Genomic DNA, 17,589 nt, shown 5'->3' on the forward strand with positions numbered 1-17,589 from the left:
TCTTCTCAGCAGTCATTCCTCCTCTGGTCACTGCTGTCAATACGTGACCTGACTGATTGTCTCCAGGTGGTGCAGTTGTCTGCAAGGGACTCCCACATGACGGGGTTGATGTTGCCAGCTTTCATGTCATGTTTGCAGATATCTTTGTGTAACATGGTTGGTCTGCCAATGGGTCTGATGCATGAGGCCAGCTCCCTGTAGAGCACATCCTTGGCAAATGTTGCTGGTGTCGGGCAATCCGCGGGACATCACTCCTTGCCTTTTTCAGGGTAGCAAGTGTATTTTCACAGGGAACACGCTTGTAGTTGAGGAGAGCCTTGCGGCAATAACAGATTCCATGTCCTTTAATGCCAGCCTCAAACCAATCGGGAGTCGGTTGGTTTCTTTTGCCCGAGGAGGACATAGCTGTGTTGTAGGTTGCTTCTTGGATGCGATCTCACCTTGCTTCAAAACGATGTCTGGTGCAGGTCAGTAGAGCTTGTTCCACAAAATCAGGGAAGCACTCAAAAAGTTCAGGCATGACTTTTCTGGCAGTGTTGATTCAAGGCCGCACTTTCTGCTTTGTGCTATGGGCTCTCTTTGGCTGGAGATGGATCTTTCTTGCCACCAGGGAGTGACTATTCGTGTCACAGTCAGCACTGTGGTAGCTCCGTGTGACACGAACACAGTTCAGTGCTGATTGTCTGGTGACAATCAAGTCCAGCAGGTTCCTGTGGCCTGATATTGGCTGTTTCCAGGACACTCAGTGTTTTGCCTTGGTAGAGAAGAACGTGCTCGTGGTGCAGAGGCTGCGCACAGTTCAAGCAGGCCTCCCTTTGCCCATTTCCCTTCATGCTGCCAATAATACCAAAGTGGTCTATGCAGTTGTCCCATGTGCGATGAATGTTCCCAACTCTAGCACTGAAATCTCACAGCAGGAATAGGTGTTCTCAGGCTGGGACCCTCCTGACAACCTGGTCTTGATCCTCTTAGAACTGGCCCTTGGTCTGTATGTCAGAGCACAAAGTGGAAGCCTAGACACTCAATATGCTAACCAGACCGGAGGTTGTTGAGAGACGGAGGGAAAGCAAGCATTCAGAGCCCTCAGGTTGATGGTTCTATCGCAGACAGACGGGAGTTCCTCACTGTGAAAGCCATGCCTTGAATGTGCCCTCCTTGCCAGAAAACGGTGTAGTTTTTCTCTCAGAGGCTGCCATTCAAAGTGAGTCTAGTGTCCTGTAGAGCAGCAAGGTCAGTGTTGAGCCTTTTCAGCTCACGGTCAATGATGGCCATCTTCCATGAGTCATTGACCTGGTGGACAAGCCAGGACATGTGGTCCTGATGTACCAGCTTGCTAGGCACAAAGGGGTTTGTTTCCATTGCCTTAGGGACTCCATTCTGGATTTGTGTAGAGTTTACTCCTCCACCTTTTCTTCTCCCAAAGATGTTCCGCAAGGCAGTGGGTCTGGATGGTTCTGAAGGGTTTACTCCTGAAACTTTTCTCAAGAATGAGTATGGCTGCAAGGCAGTGAAGGTTTAGGATCAGCATTGCCCTAGGTAGGCTCCCTTTCCAGGATGACAAGCCCCACCTGCCCCTCATTTTCTTCAGCAGCAGGTGCAGTAAGCACTTTACCGACCATTGGATCCAGTATTGGTCTTGTCCACTCAATCTGCCAGAGCCTGTCTCTGCAGGCAGGGATGTTCCCCACTCACCAAGGGTTTAAGACCCACCAGTCAACCTCACCTGTTTAGCCAGGCATTTGAAGCCATTTCCCCCCAGGGTATGTCTGCTGTCGCCTGCTGACAGCTCCTGGAAGCCACAGGTGAGAGCTCTGTGCAGGGTGGGGACCAAAGATGAGCAAACTTTGAGCAAAACACTTTGGATCCAGGAGATGTAAATCTGTCAATGGGGTCAGTGGTCATGCCCCCAGATTCATTGTGCCTGGCCTGCCTTTGTCCACTTGTCTGCGCGCTTTAGGAGCGCTGAGATCTTTCTGTTTTAAAAGTGGGGCAAAAGGTTTATGTTGGCTGACTTGATCATGCCTGGAAAAAATGGGCTTCCTCCATGTTTCTATTTTATATTCTAGAGGAGTGTTGAACACTATCAGGAAGACCTGGATGAAGCAGACAGCAGGATCTTCTCACCAACAAAAATTTGGAATGAAACGCTCCAAACGACTCCAGCATTCCCAGTATCACCAGAGACTCCCTATGGTGAGACAGCGTGTTTTGTATTTTGCTTCTATATCTTCTAACCAGGGTTTTTTTTAAAGCCAGAACTCAGTTCTGGTGCCTCTCAGGTGGGTGCCTTTGCCATTGCCCTCAGGGCTCTGGCGTCTCAGAGCTGTGCTCTTACAACTGTTAGAATTGTTCCACAGCACAGACTAGACTCTCCTTGTGCAAAATAGCTGCAGCTTCTTCAACTGTTTGCTTAACATCAATAGCAGGGAGTATAAATAGATAAAAAGGTAGGTATATTGTGCACTTAATGGTCATATAAAAGACGGAATTTCAGCAGACATGACTCTTCAGACTCTCACATGGCCAGGTGCACCTGCCAAAATTCCCTTTTCTGTATAGCTGTTGAAAATACAGGGACTTAGTTCTTCTTTGCATTTGATCACCCTAGAGACCCAGACCTATTGCAGCATTAACAACAATAAAATTGCTGAGTTGGATCAGATGCTACCGGTATATATAGCTTTGTATGTTTTGTCAGCTAAAACAGTTAAACATTTACAAAGGATCCAGGTACACATATTCCTGAATGTGGACTCTGTTCATAGGTGACATTTTAAGTATACAGTATTTTCTCCTGCACGGTTGATAAAGTTTGGCGCTTCGTGAGAACAAAGAATTTATAGAATATTTTTCCTGCCACTAACATTTCTGTGGGCAGTCTGCAAATTCAGTCATTTGGCTGCTTGAGCAGTGTTACTGTGCTAATTGCTGAAACATTTCATTGCATAAATGATATCTTAATATAGCACTGCCTTGAGAGTTATATAATCTATTCAATACAGAAGGCTTTTGGAGTGGGGGGTGTCCAAGTGTGAACTTGCACACGCATCCATACTCACCTCAATTATTATTACAGGCATCCCCCCCCCCCCCCGCTTACACAGGGGTTACGTTCCAGGAGCTTGTGTGTGTAAGTGAAATTGTGTCAAGCGTGGAGCACTCCACTTTAATAGAGAGAGAAGAAAGAGAGACAAGTGTCTCTGGAGTAGAGAGGCTTGGGTGTTGGCAACCCCCCCCCCCAGAGCGCATGGAGAGGCAGTGGTGAGGGCAGGGGGGGGGGAGTAAGGTGCACCAGGCGAGCAATAGGGGGTTGAGGCTAAGCTGGGCAGGTTGACCTCCCAGAGCAGGCACCTCATTCCCAAGTGGAGGATTGGGGTGCTTGGGGTGCATGCAGGCTCCACCCCGAGGCTGCCAGGCCATCTCAGCTGGGATGTCCTGCTGCAAGCTGAGTAAAGGGACCAAGCTGGGCAAGAGGGCAACCGAGAGCAGCCACTGTCCTTCCACCTACCCCCTTGATGCTGCTGCCGACCACATCCTGGTGCTTCTGCGCTGTAGCCCTTCCCTGCAGCCCCAGCGAGGGGAGGGAGAACCATCTATGTCAGGGGTCAAACTTTTTCAGCAGGGGGCCAGTCCACTGTCCCTCAGACCTTGTGGGGGGCTGGACTATATTTTGAAAAAAAAAATGAACAAATTCCTATGTCCCACAAATAACCCAGAGATGCATTTTAAATAAAAGGACACATTCTACTCATGTAAAAAAAACCAGGCAGGCCCCACAAATAACCCAGATATGCATTTTAAATAAAAGGACACATTCTACTCTTATAAAAACATGCTGATTCCTGGACCGTCCGGGGGCCGGATTGAGAAGGCGATTGGGCCGCATCCAGCCCCCGGGCCTTAGTTTGGGGACCCCTGATCTATTTATTTATTTATTTATTTATTTTGTAGCCATCCACGTAAATGCAGTCACACAGGAGTGGGAAGCGCATGGGGGGGGGGGCCTGTATAAAAACAGGATGAAATAGATTAAGACCACAGAATCATTCATATTCCCACCTAGGCAGAGAAGGGGGCAGATCTAACCTTAATAATATACTTAGAGAAACATCACAATAGAGGTGGTTATACCTACTAGGGGCAGGTAACAGAAGCCTCTTGGTAAAATGGGACCAATTAAGCATAAGTTGCCATCCTTCATGCTATTTCTAGTGTTTCCCTTGATGGTGAATTGTCCCAGAACTGGACAGAACTTCTCAGAGGTAGCTTCTATTATTGGGCATGTTCATAACTGAACTGTTTCTGGTGGTATTTTTCCCTTTTCTCCTTGACAAAAACATGTTTGTCAGAGAGGACTATGATCTGTGCATGTTCAGTCAAGCCGGGTGCTTTCTGTTTTTGCATACCAAAATCGGTTGTCACTGTCAGTGAAAATGACTTTGAAAAAACAAATGATCTGCAACCAGACTATTTCTGTGAAGATCTGTCAGATACATGCCCCAGAATTCTTTGGTTTGTTGGGTTCATCTAAATTTTTGATTAAACTGCCATGAAATTCCTCTTTGGAAACTACAAAACAGAATCCACTGATAGGACCTTAAAGAAAAGTTAGTTTTTAATGTTTACTCCATGAATATGTTCCTGTTTTCTTATCTGTTTTTTTAAAAATATACCCTGCCTTTCACCTCAGTTAGACCAAGGCAGCTTGACAGTAAGTGTAAATGCTGCAGCTCTCTGAGCACATTATAATACCATGTGTGTGGATCTGGGGCAGATCCTGTCCCCAAGATCCTACCCACCCCATCCCAATATCCATACATTATATCTAAATGAACGTCTGTTAAGGGCGCTAGCCTGCATTGAGCTAATGTCTTCTTTGAGCCAGGAAACTCCCTTGGTGGTCTCAGGGAAGCCACTTTTCTGTCTATCTTGTGCTATTTCCCCCCACTATGTCGCTGTGAGATTAACTGCAAAGCTATACAAACTGATTTTTCTGCACCCTGCATTTTGTGCTATTGTAAGGCACATTTTGTGTGCTTTGCTGCTAATTTATTTATCATGTTTGTCTGCAAGTTTAAATTCTGCATTTACGGGATGCTTCTGTTCTTATGTTGTGTTCTTACCTGTTCGGGGGTCAGGTAATGAAGGATTGGTGAAATTGAAGCTCAGGACACTACTGATCAGGCGCACCGCCTTGCCCCCCATGATTGAGGGGTCTGGGGCCATGCAATGTCACCACACATGTGTGTGCACTCCCCACGACATGTATGCATGACGTCAGCACGCCCCACAGCCCCACATAGATGGCAGCCCTCCAGCAGAAGGAGTTATGGCAGGGCAGATGCGAATGGCCGTGAAAGGGAATTGAGCAGCCTCATGCTGTCTCCTCTTGTCCAGGAGCACCCTGGTTGTTGAATCAGCAGCTCCCTTGAGTCTTCAGGTCCTGCTGTTCAATGCAAGTGGAACATAGTTCATTTAGGATTTAATCCTGGATAAGCATGCTGTTTTGGTATGTATTACTAATACCTAGCTGGAGAAATGGAGTATGTTTGTAAGCCCCTCCCAGTTATGTCCATGAGGCTTCTTGGAATGGTCTTCATAGGCAGGACCTGCCATCTTCTAATTTCAAGTTCTGATGTTGGGAATAGGCAAGACAGGGGTAGGTTAAGGAATAGGGGTTCAACCTGTCTTAGGTGAGGTGGAAGATTCAGGTTCACAATTTGGGCATTCCTGGGATTATTTTATGTTATTGGTTTATTTATTTATTTTATAAGAATACTTATAAACCACCAGCTCATGACAAATACCACATTGGTATCATTAAAACAGTGGAATCTCGGAAGCCGAACATTTCAGAAGCTAAATGCCAAAAAAACCCGGAAGTAATTGCTTCCATTTTCGAACGTGCCTCGGAAGTCAAACGGCTTCCGCTGCATGTTTTTCTTTTTTCTCAATGGATTTTGCTGACTGCCCATTGCTCCTCAGTTTTCAAATGTGTTGGAAGTCAAACAGTCTTCGAGAACAGATTATGTTCGGAAACCAAGGTTCCACTGTACTATAAAATTATAAAATAGAAATAGCAAAATACTGCTGCAATTCCAGGAGTTGCTCTGGAAGATATCCACAACCGGGCAGTTTACATATTGCATTTGTCTATTTGATGCTATGTCCTTGTTTGCGCAAAAGAGCACTGTGAAAATGTGTCTTCCTCTACTTTTAATCCCGTTTTGAAAAGCAGGTAGTCTTCTTCAAGCAGCATGTACCGTAGTTCCCCCCGGCTTTTCAGATTAAACGTAAACATCAAAAACATCCACCAGTGGAAACTTGGTAGCTGGCATTGTGAGGGCAGCTAGTTTTGCAATGGAGGGTTCTTGTGTGCTTCTGAAGGAACAAGAATGCTCTGTGTATCTCACTCTGGGACTTATAAAGACCCACTTGTCTTATGCCTCAAGCAGTGAATTGAGGTCCCTTTGTGTAGCTGAATTACACAAGCTAAAACATTCTGCACCAAGCCAATTGCCAGAGATTTGAGCTGCGTCTCACAAATGTTCTGTGCTTGAACATTTGCTGCCATAGAATGACAGGACTTGGAAAGGATTTTCAAAGGTCAGCAGAAACTGACACAAGAGACTGGATTCATTAAGCCAAAACTGTCCACATAGAGAGGTTTCTTCAGTCTAGCTTTCAAAATCTCCAGCCCATATATTAACCCACTCCTGCAAAACCGTCCCAGCGTGCCAGTCAGGACATGGAGGGCCACTTCTCTTGGCTATCGGCAGGCTCAAATGGCTAGCCTATGAAGAGGCCTGGCCTGGCTAGTAAGCAACAGTTTTTTTGTGGAAGCTTGTAACTGAGCTCACAAAACACCCCACCAAATAGCATTTTTGTCTTTCTTTTAAAGCTTCTCTTACTTCAAGGAGCCTTAAGGAAGAAAGGCTCACAAGAAGGAAGAGAAGTGGACTGTTCTGCTTAGCGCCATTGCTCTTGCCTTGTGTGCTGTGTCAGGGCCTTCCTGAGAAGCAAACTCCCGTAAGCACCCAGGAAGGGAACAAGCCCGTCTCAATTTTCACCTCCCTCTTATTGCACACCTGCAAAAAGTGTGTCCCTTATGTGCAGATAGTAAGAGCCAGGCAAGCTTCTTTCTTGCTTTCCTTGCTCCCCATGACTGAAGCGAAATACTGTATGCCTTTGCTGCTCTCTTGCTCTTACTGGCACTGGGAAGCACAGTTCTTGTGGGGAAGGTTCTATAGGTCAGGCAGTGAGGCCCATCTCTTCAGTCCCCGGCCATGATCCAAACAGAGATCAGTCCCCATAGCAAGGGAAACGTCTTTCTTAAGGCTCCTGGATCCAAGCAGGGGTGGGTGGGGGAGTGATTTCTGTGTTGTGATTGTGGATGGGGAGAGGAGAGGTGTGGTCTCTTTCTGCCTCCTTTTCAAGCACTCCACCAGCAAAATTTGCCCCGTTCCATCCATCCTTGATAATGGCCCGTCTGGCTTCCATTGAAAACCTCTTACCAGTGGCGTTCTTGTAAGAAATATCTTCAAATATATAATGTAGCATTTTTATTCATTTTGGGTCTAATCCAACCCAAGTTGGTCATGGTGCCTTGTCTAACTTCATTGCTGTAATCGAAACAAAATAAAAAAATTTCCTTCCAGTAGCATCTTAAGAGACCAACTAAACATTGCTGTAGTCATGACTGGATTGCAATGGAAATACTGTATTTTATGGCTACCAGATCTATCCTATGTAAGTATATGTCTGTCTGTCTGTATTCACTCCTTAACTAATATCAAGGTGATAGTAATTGTTAGAAGTAGAAATCAAACAAGGCGTGGGATGAGCCCATATTTATCTGACTTCATCTCGCTTTTTTTTCCTTTCTATTATCAGTTCTTCAGAATTTCTAGATCTTTTGGAAAGGCGGTGACACTTTACTGCCTCTCAAACAAAGTTTGAATAATTATATAAATCTGCCATCAGGAATAACATTTATTGTAGTTACATGAAAAGCTGTCCACGTTTCCTTGAGTGGGGCTGGGCTGGGCTGTGGCCTCTGAGATGCTGTTGGGCTGCAGCTCCCCACAACATAAGGGTCAGGGACAGTTGCACTCCAACAACATCTGGGAGCCTCATGTTCCCCATTCCTGTCCTCAAGGATGTCGGTCCCCCCAGCTTCCTGGATTATTCTTGCTATCAGATGTTTGCATTATAATGTTTCTTGTGTTTACACTGAACTTCCAAGAGTTTGTGGATCTCAGTCAGAACTGAGGTGGAAGGTATTTGATGAGATGGATACCATTTTAGCTTCTAACAACAATACCCTAAAATTTGTAATGGCAGGTAAAGATAAATATTTGCTACAAAGCAAAACATGTGTGTCTCTTGTTCAGTATGCAGCAGGCTGGATTTTCCTGAATAGATTTTAAAAGGTTGTTTGTTTTAAGAATTGGTAGGCCACCCTTCTGCATAAATATTTATAGGATGGCTTACAAGTTAAAATATAGAACACATGCAGACAATGAAAATCAAGATAAAAGATAAAGCTGTGACGGGGTGGGAAAACGCTCTGTTCTACCCCCTTCTTTGTCCAACTGCAACCCAACAGTCCTACAGTGTTGTCAACGGGTCTTACTCTCTGGTAGTTGCTGCCACCAGCTTCCCACTTACTCTTGCAACCCTGTTGGGAGGGGACCTGGGTGCACCAAACAGATTACTTTTGGAAAGGCTGCAAGCCAGTGCACTTGGCACTCCTCAGTTTAACCTCAACACAGATTGCTGGGGAAAGCAAGGCTAGCTTCCAGCTGCCGTATCCTTGTCCAAGATCAAAGAAGCTTGTTCATTTCCCCAGCAGACCCTGGGGACTCTGAGACCAACGCGCCTTGCGTTTCCCAGGCAGTTCCTTTATTAGTTATTCAGAGTGTACAAGTAGCCTACACCCCCCAAGTCTCTCCCACGTCTCGGAAGAGCACGCTGGTCTCTTACAATTCTGATCCTAAACTTCCTAGCCTATTCTTTACATGATAGATGTTCTGGTTTACTCACAAGTAAGCAGCAAAGATAGCCAGCTTCATAGAAAGTCGACTCTGGACTGCAGGGAACTTGACTCTCGGAACCCCTTCCAGCTCAACAGTATGTGTGTGAATGTGCTTATTAAGATTTTTCTTAAGTAACAAAAGTACATGCAGCATGTTTTCAAATCATAGTCCTTCATACAGGTCACTTACATTCAGGGTCAGACATTACTGTCTCCCCTCTCCTGGGAGGAGTGAATCCTGGCTGTTTCTGACCAGCAAGATCCAGAGTCCAAATGTTCATATTATTACCAAGCAAGGTTTAGAAAACTGGTGGTTTATTCTGTATGTAAAATGTTGGACGTAAAGAAAGTTTGCTCATTTGTCTACTCATCATTCATTCATACATACAATGAAACAAACACTGAACTTTATTTGCTGCCAATTAAAGTCTCCGCTTACAATTCAGCCATTACTCATTTCATGCTAACTATAGGTATATAATTTGCTGTCCAGGTAAGACTCTCCAAGAGTGCGTGGCAAACTGATTAAGAGTGCACTCTGAGAGGGAAACTCCACTGAGGCTGCAATCCTAAACTATGAAATAAATTCAGTGAGTTTTGTGGAACTTACATCTGAGCAAACATACAAAGGATGGCACTGGGAAAGGATGTTTTGCTGTAGGTGATGAGCAGTTCTGCATTCTCCATCACCCAACAGCCTTTCTCCATCTTCTCCATGCAGAAGACCTTCTCCTTCCTTGGTCTTTCTCTTTCTTCAGCCATAAGTGAAAAAAACCACTTTCTATTATTAACTTCTCTTGCAAGCCTGAGCTCATTCTGAGCTTTAGCCTGCATGACCTTCCCTCTGCAAATGTTGGCTACTCATTTATATTCTTGTAGCATTTCTAGCCACGGTGCCCTATGTTTGACTGCTGGGCCCATTTATGAAAACAATTTTATACAATAATGTCCCATTTCACTGCAGATTTGTTCAGCTTCTCCTGAACAGGGAAATGCCGTCTGAAAGCTGAAAGGGAGGGAGAGATAACAGAGTCTCCCACTTCCTTTCTTGTGTCTCATTTTCTTAATGTGGAAAAGATCCTCTCCATACACCGCAGAAAAATAGGACTGCTTTCTTGTCCTTTTGAGAGGCATCAGCAGCAGACATGTAATCTAAGGAAATTAACCAACATTACTTTCTTGTGGGAAATGGGGCTTCTGTGCTTTCTCTTTTAAAATGTTGGCAAAAATGCTGAGATATTATAGTCCACGATGTAATGGCACAAGCAGGTGATAGTGCTGCTTAATTTGAATGGCTGTGAAAACAGAAGTGCTTGGCTCTTTTAGCAGGTTATAAGTGAATAGGATGACTTTTCCTCACCTGGACCAGACAGGCCTTGCAAGCCTTTTGCCGCCTCCTCTCCCAGGGGCCCTCCATTTCCCTTTAAATTTACAGTGTTTTTCTTGTGAGTTTTTTATTTTCTTTCCCTGGCACATCTTGCCAGCCCAAGGCTTTCTCTCACGGTTCCTGGCACCTGGGGCTCACAGAGTTAGCGACTCAACCTTCCTTCCAGTGCTGTTCTTTTGGCTTCTCCCCTCGCTATGGGGAGGACGAAACAAATCACAGTCTTAAGTCTGTCTCTGAGAGAGTGGAGGAGGGAGAAATTCTAGATGAAGTCTGTAATGCTCTTGCCTTCTCCTGCTCGGACTACTTTGCTATTCTTGCAGAGTTCATTGCTCCAACAGCAGCATGCCTGGTATTGATGCAATTCTCCTTGTCGAGCAGCACAATCTCCTTTAAGAAGTTGGCAGGGGGTGGTCACCGTTTTTGGCAGGAACCAATGTTCTTTATTCACTTTGAGCAGGAGATTCGTTGGCTTTCAGCTGCTAGCCTAGGACAGTGAGGTCCTACAATATCTCGAGATCGAAGTCACTGTTCTTTCCACCTGCCACACCTTTTACAGTTCTCTTTGGGTGGTTTTAAAAGTTGTATTTCACTGCATCTGTAATGCACTATATTGCTCCTGGCCATATTCTGTGGGAAAGGAGGGATCTATTCTCTACCTGTGTTTACTGTAATTCTGGCCGTGAACATCCCTGAGCAGGGAGGATATCTTTGTATTGTACATTCTGTAATGTCCGAAGAGGTAGACTCAGTGCCACCCCGCCTTTCTCAGTCATGGTGGGGGGGGGGGCTCAGGACTAAGGGCTCTTTGTCATGGTGGAGTCTCCTTTCTCCCTCCTTCATAGTAAACACAGAAGGGGAAGGTCCTCTGCCTAGGAAGCCCATAAGGGAATGAGTTGGCCCCACCCGGGAGGTATATCAAAGAGGCCTCTCAGGTTGCCATTCTGTGAGGTCTCCTTTCCTCCTCTATTTCAGGGATGGTTCTTCTCCTGTTGTCATGGAGCCAGCTAAGAAACATGCTAAGGGGCAAGAGGGTGCTGGTCAGTGGTCATCCTCTGGCCTCTCCACAGGGATCCTCTGTGAGGAGGAAGGAGCACAGTCTGGATCTGACCATTCAGCCTCTAAACCTCGGGGGCGGGGAGGGTGAACTTTCTAAGAAAGACGTGATGGTGGTTGGCTTCTCTCTTGTGCAACATTCTTGGTTTTCTTCTGTTTCTTCAGGATGGGATAAATGAGCAGCTTACGGCCAACACCTTCAAAGACAAGTGACCTCCCTGAGCAGTGTTTTTTCTTGCCTGCATTGTCTTTCTATCCTATGTTAAAATGTTTCTTCAAGAAGGTTGTGTTGTCTTACTCCCTGGTCATAGATTCCTTTTCTGCAACCTAAACTGGTTTGTCACAGCTCTCCTGACTCACCATTTTGAGTCCTTAGCTACCTATGATCATAAGTTTATAACCGAAAGCTTATACCCAGAACAAACTTGGTTGGTCTCTAAGATGCTACTGGACAATTCCCCCCCCCCACTTGCGTCAGACCAACATGGTTACCTACATGAATCTAGAACCTTAAAACTCTTTTCCTAGCCGCCATCTTCCTGTAGGCCTACTCATGAAATGGCTGTCAGAGTGGTGGGTGACCTGGAAGAGCTGCTATTTCTCCCTAACATAGCACATGCTGGGGGGGGAGGGGGGAGGCTTTGCTGGTGATTTATGTTGGAGAGGTGTGCCCAGAAACAGAAACTCTGAATTGGCATCTATATGAAAAATTAGCCGGTGGGACTCCTTGCAGGAGGGGGAAGATGTTTCCCTGCAAGATGCCTGGAAGGGCAGCCCATTCCCAGGAATTGCCCAGTGGTCAGCTCAGGGTGGCCCACACTGCATGGCTACCTGTGGGGCGAATGCCCACTTGGCATCTTCATGTGGGGATACCGTATGCGGCTCCCTGTGCTATTTGCGCTCTGCCATCCTTATCCTGGTTTCAGTTCTTGGTTCTGCGAGAATGCAAAATGCCCTGTTGGAAACTGCCTTTGAAATGCAGGGTTTTCTCTCTCTCTGTCCGCTGCCTGGAGCCCCCGGGGTATAAATAACTGGGATGCCGAGGCGCTTCCGCTGCTGCAGCGCCGCTGCCCGGGGCACTTCATCCCAGGCTTCCCCGGAAGCCATGGGAGCGCGACCGTAGTTCGGGCTCTTGGCGGCTCCGCGGGCCGCCCTTGGTTCCGCTGCAGCGCTGCGGGGGGGGGGGGGGGGGTTCGCCGGAGCAGCCGCTTCCCAGGGCGGCTGAGCGAGCGGCGAGCCTCCCTGGCGGGCTCCTCCTTCCCCGGCTGCCCCCGAGGGAGGAGCGGCGGGCGGGCTGGCGGACGAACGAGACGCCGCCCTGGAGCCCCCTTGGCCGGCCGGGCAGCTGGAGGTGGAGCCTGGGCGCGTCTCTCCGGAGGAGGGGTCTCTCCGAGCCGGCGGCGAGCGGCGCTGCCGGATCGGGCGGCGCTCAGTGGCCGCGTCTCGCCGGGAGGCTTTCCCGGGAGAAGAGGGCGCCGCCCCCGCGGCGGGCCGGGCGCTGAGCGGAGATCGGTGCCGGAGGGGCGTCGGGAGCAGCTCCTTCGGCGGCGGCGCGGGGCTCGGCCATGGCGGCGGCGCTAGGTAGGCGGCGGCGGCGGCGTCAGAGGCTCCGAGGGGCCGAGCCTGGGCGGGGCGGAGGGCGCGCGGGGCGGCGGGCAAGCTGGCCGAGCAACGGCCCCGGAGAGCCCGAGGCTCTGGAGCGGCGGCGGCGGCGGGCGGATCCTCCGCTGCGCTTCCGCTCGGAGGAAGAAGCCGAGCAGCTTGCAAGGAGTCGGCCTCGTTGCTTGGAATGGCTTTGTAAATGGGCTTCCCCAGAGCAGACAGGGACCCCCGCCCCGCCCCCGATCATTCACCATCAAGAGGAGAATGGTCTGCCGTCGGGCATGGAAGCTCGCCTTGGTTACCGTGGAGTAGGACAAAACTCCCAACTAAGCGCTCTTTCCTCGCATATGAGGGTTAGGATTGCCGCCGCCTAAGTGCGCTTTTGCTTTGCGTAAGCTGCAAGAGCTGAACAACAAGTTGTCTTCTTTCTTGCAACTTCAGAAGGGGCTGAGTTGGCCTGGGGGAAATGGCAAGGCCCTCTCTCGGCTGGATATCTGGGCACTGAGGAGTTCTCAAGTAAGAGATGGCATGCAAAATATTGGGCAAAGCGTAGACTGGAAGTAATAAATCTTACAGGGATGAGCATAAGAATGCACTGGGCGCAAGGCCCTTGGAATTTAGTTAACTTCAGAGAATGGGCAAGCAAACATGGTCACCTAGGAGGATTCCTCCTGCCTCCAAATAGGGCATCTTTCCATCCTCATAGTAAGAAAAGGAAGTTAACATATTGATGAATTTTAAACCTGCTTTCTCTCTAAGAGGGTGCCTGTTTGGCTCCAGAATCTTCATTTCTTCTTGTCAGACATAATATAAGACCTTTTGTTTTGCATTGAGGCACCTGCTGTCAGGAACACATCTCAGGGGGCACCATCATTCACTACCCCTTCTTACAGTGGTTCAACCCAGACAGGTTTATTACCAGTGACAACTGGGCCAAAGTTGCCCAGGATTGACGATAAGAAGTTGATGATAAGAGTGTTCCTGTTTGCGAACGTTCTTTGGAACCTGAACATCCGACGGGGCTTCCGCAGCCAATTGGAAGCTGCGCCTTGGTTTCTGAACTTTTTGGAAGTCAAGCGGACTTCCAGAATGGATTCCATTCGACTTCCATGGTATAACTGTACTTGTAATTGCTTCCAAATACTTCAGAATAAGCCAGGATGAGTGCACAAAGAGACTTGTATCTATCTGGTGGTGTATGATTAAAAAGACATCCTCAGTTTGTTTTTGTCCCTAGTCAAACGGAAGGCATCTTTGTCTCATTTGAAAATAAAAGTAGAGCACTCCTAGTTTTGCTCATAGGCTGGCACTAGTGTGAATCTCCCCTTTGACATCCCAGTGTGGCCAAGAGGGGTAATTCAGTGGGTGCCTCTCCCCACCTCCGGTTTATTTTGATCCCTAATTAACATAGCTGTTTTGGCAGAATTATCCTTCACTCCATTTTTCTCCTTTGTGTCCTAACCAGCAGTATGCAAGTTGCTATCATCTCAGAATTTCTGCCATTCCACCACATAACCCAAAAGTAGCTAAACTTTCGGGAGCCTCCCAAAATTGTTGGTGGAGCTATTGCAGTTTCTTTGTGAACACGAAGCTCCTCTGTCATCTGAACGGCTTTCAGGGTTCATTTGAAGAATGTATCCACAAATTGAATTGTGGCGTATTAGTAATTCTAAATCACGAAATCATTCTTTTTTAATTAAATAATATAGCAGCTGATATTTAAAGCCCCAGAAAGAAGTTCCTGAGATCTAACATTTCCAATGCTCCCCCTTCCCCAAATGCAGGGAATTGGGGGGGAAGTGTTTTTCATCTGCTGTGTCATAAGTGTAGGGTTAAAAAACACAGGAATGCAGGTGAAGGTGTTGTTTTTTTAAAAAATAATAAATATGTGGCTATCATGTGCAGTGTTCATATACCATTTTAGAGGCAGTCTAGGGGGGGAGTGTGGAGTAGAATGACCAGTTTGGTTCCTGAGTCTTGTTGCGCAGACTGTAATTCAGTCATCCCCAAGCTGAGACCTCCTGATGTTCCAGACCACAGCTTTCATCTGCCCCAATGAGTCATGGCACACATAGAGAGGTTTCTTTCTGCCATGAAAGGAAATTTGATCTGTGGGCCATGCTGGAGATGCAACTTCCAGACTACACCCAGTGGATGTTCTGAATGCTGATCACTCTCCTGAAATGGATCTGGCCCAGTGAAGCCTGGACAGGAGACTACTGGAGATCCATATATACAAACCACTCTGAGTAACTCAGAACAACCTGTGCGACTACAAAAACAAGGCCAGTGCTTACTTAGAATGACTTCAGAATGCGTTTAGGAGTCAAATTTTGGGACACAAAATCTGCAGGACAAGGAACATTTTTCTGCTCTCGAGACAGTAGTACCAGCAGTGGTAACCCTATGCCAACACAACCCACCAGTGGATGCATCAAAGCACTTTCTATCTTTGCTTTATTTGAAGATCAAAACAAATGTACAGTGGTACTTCGGTTTTTGAACATGTCTGTTGGTTTTTGAATTTCGAATTTTGGTTTTCGAACGCTGTAAACCTGGAAGTAAATGCTTCAGTTTTCGAACACACCTCAAAAGTCAAACATGCCACACAGCTTCTGTATTGAATTTTCAGTTTTTGAACGTTGCAGAACTCAAGCTGTCTTCCGGAATGGATTACATTCAAAAACCGAGGTACCACTGTATTGTTGTATTCAGTCTTTGTTTACACAGGCCACTTTGGAGTAGTAAGGTTTGTTCTGGTGCCTCTTAATGTGTGAAAGGCTGTGGTTGGTTACCACCTGTATGTGACACTGGGCTATGTTCTGTGAGCCACAGGCTATACATGATGCGTGACGGTGGTGCACATTTGTATACTCAGCGTGATCAGAGACCTATCAGTGCAAATTAGAGACCAGGATCGGGCTTGTAGTAAACCTACCAGGAGCCCCGGGATGGTGTAGTCTTGGCACCTCTTCTGTCTGCTACCAGCCAAGTAAAATGGTGGCAAAAATCAGTACCTCAACTGTGTCTCAAGTATTTGTAGATAAGGTTGGGAAGAGGAGGGACCATTTTAATCAATCCCTATTAGCCAGCTTTGTTTTGATGGCGGCCAACAGATTGAGGTTGAACCCAACAAGACAGAACCCCAGCAATACTGTTTGTGGGGGGCACTCTGGGGTAACTGCCCCTGAAAAAAACAGGTGCACAGCCTTGGGGAAGTTTGGGACTCACAGCTGCCCGTGGAGGCGCAGGTCAATTCTGTGTCCAGGGGAGCTGCCTGGAGTGGCTGGGGCAACCCAGTAACAAATTATTATTACTACTACTAGTATTAGTAGTAGTGGCTAAGAGTTCTGTGTTTAATGTGATCTCAGCCAAGTTAAAAATCTAAAGAGTGCCGAGACAGAGCCCGGTGCACAGAAGATGTTTCTTTGGGCATCTTGCTTTGTTTTCAAGTGGAAAAGTGGCATGGATTTAGCTTTTAACTGTATGCTGTGTTTAAAATAATAATAATGCATAGCTGGAAACACAGGAAGTGTCAGGCTTAAATTGGGGAGCGTGCATGTCAGTAGCAACAGGTGGTCAGTGATCTGGCCAGGCTGCTAGGTCTTTGATGTGGGGGCAATGAAATAATTGAGGCAAGACCAAGTTACTCAGGCTTTCTCCCCATCTTCCTCCATTGCAAAGATAACTGTGAACATTTAAGCATTGCAGTTGTACGGAGACTCTGTTTAGTTCTGGTTATTTCCCTATCCTCCTCCTTTGCACTTAATCATTAGACCACACGTCATTTTCCTCTTGGTATGTTTTATTGTTGATTTAGTAGATTGCATACCTACATCCTATATTTCTTTATTAGCAATTGCAACAACTTAATCCTTTAGAAAAACAAACAAGTTTCCTCTAGTTTCATTTTTCTGTAGCCTCTTCCGTTAAAATTCAGTAAAAATAAGGAGGAAGTAAAAGTTGTTCTATGATGGCTGTTCAGTTGAGTGATGAAATCTGTGTGTGTGAATCTACCTTGGGAAGAATTCAGTAAAGAATTCAGTAAAGAAAAACCCTTATTTTCTAGGCCCAAGTGGGATATAATACATTCATTTCATTCACATCTTCATTTGTTCTTTTGCTTAGGCAAAAGGTAACAAATGCACTGCAACTATTATTTATTTTATCCCCCCCCCCAAGCTGAAGTGGCCATATATTGTTTGCTTTGTATCCTGGATAGCAAGATTGTGCGGCAGAATGACACTGACCTTGAGAAGAAGTGAATCCATGCAAGGGAAGAGGGATGGTGGCACCTTCTGCCTCTGAACCAACATGTGTCCAAGATGATAGCCTACCTGCTCAGGAGCTACCATGCCATTCCCTTCTCTCCATGAACCTTCCTAGGTTTCATGTAGGGGACCTAAATACATACGTTTGAGTGCATTCACAACAGCTCCTGCACAAATAACACCTTGTCGAGGTGGAGGTGGGTGGTGAGCCTGCAGGTGTGATCCCAATTTCCTTCTCT

General features: G+C 46.7%; 1 protein-coding gene across 12 annotated transcripts in view; it reads left to right on the forward strand.

Moving 5' to 3' along the window:
• The window catches only part of TNS3 (tensin 3), an 80,495-nt gene that overhangs the window by 44,648 nt on the left and 18,258 nt on the right, over positions 1–17,589 (forward strand). For all 12 annotated transcript variants that reach the window (XM_060282026.1, XM_060282027.1, XM_060282028.1 and 9 more), the window contains one exon: positions 2,067–2,193. In XM_060282026.1, the coding sequence (XP_060138009.1) occupies positions 2,067–2,193 (127 nt within the window). The remainder of the gene's footprint in view (positions 1–2,066; positions 2,194–17,589) is intronic.

Source organism: Zootoca vivipara, chromosome 13 (genome assembly GCF_963506605.1).
Source record: "Zootoca vivipara chromosome 13, rZooViv1.1, whole genome shotgun sequence".
NCBI classification, from domain to species: Eukaryota; Metazoa; Chordata; class Lepidosauria; order Squamata; family Lacertidae; genus Zootoca; species Zootoca vivipara.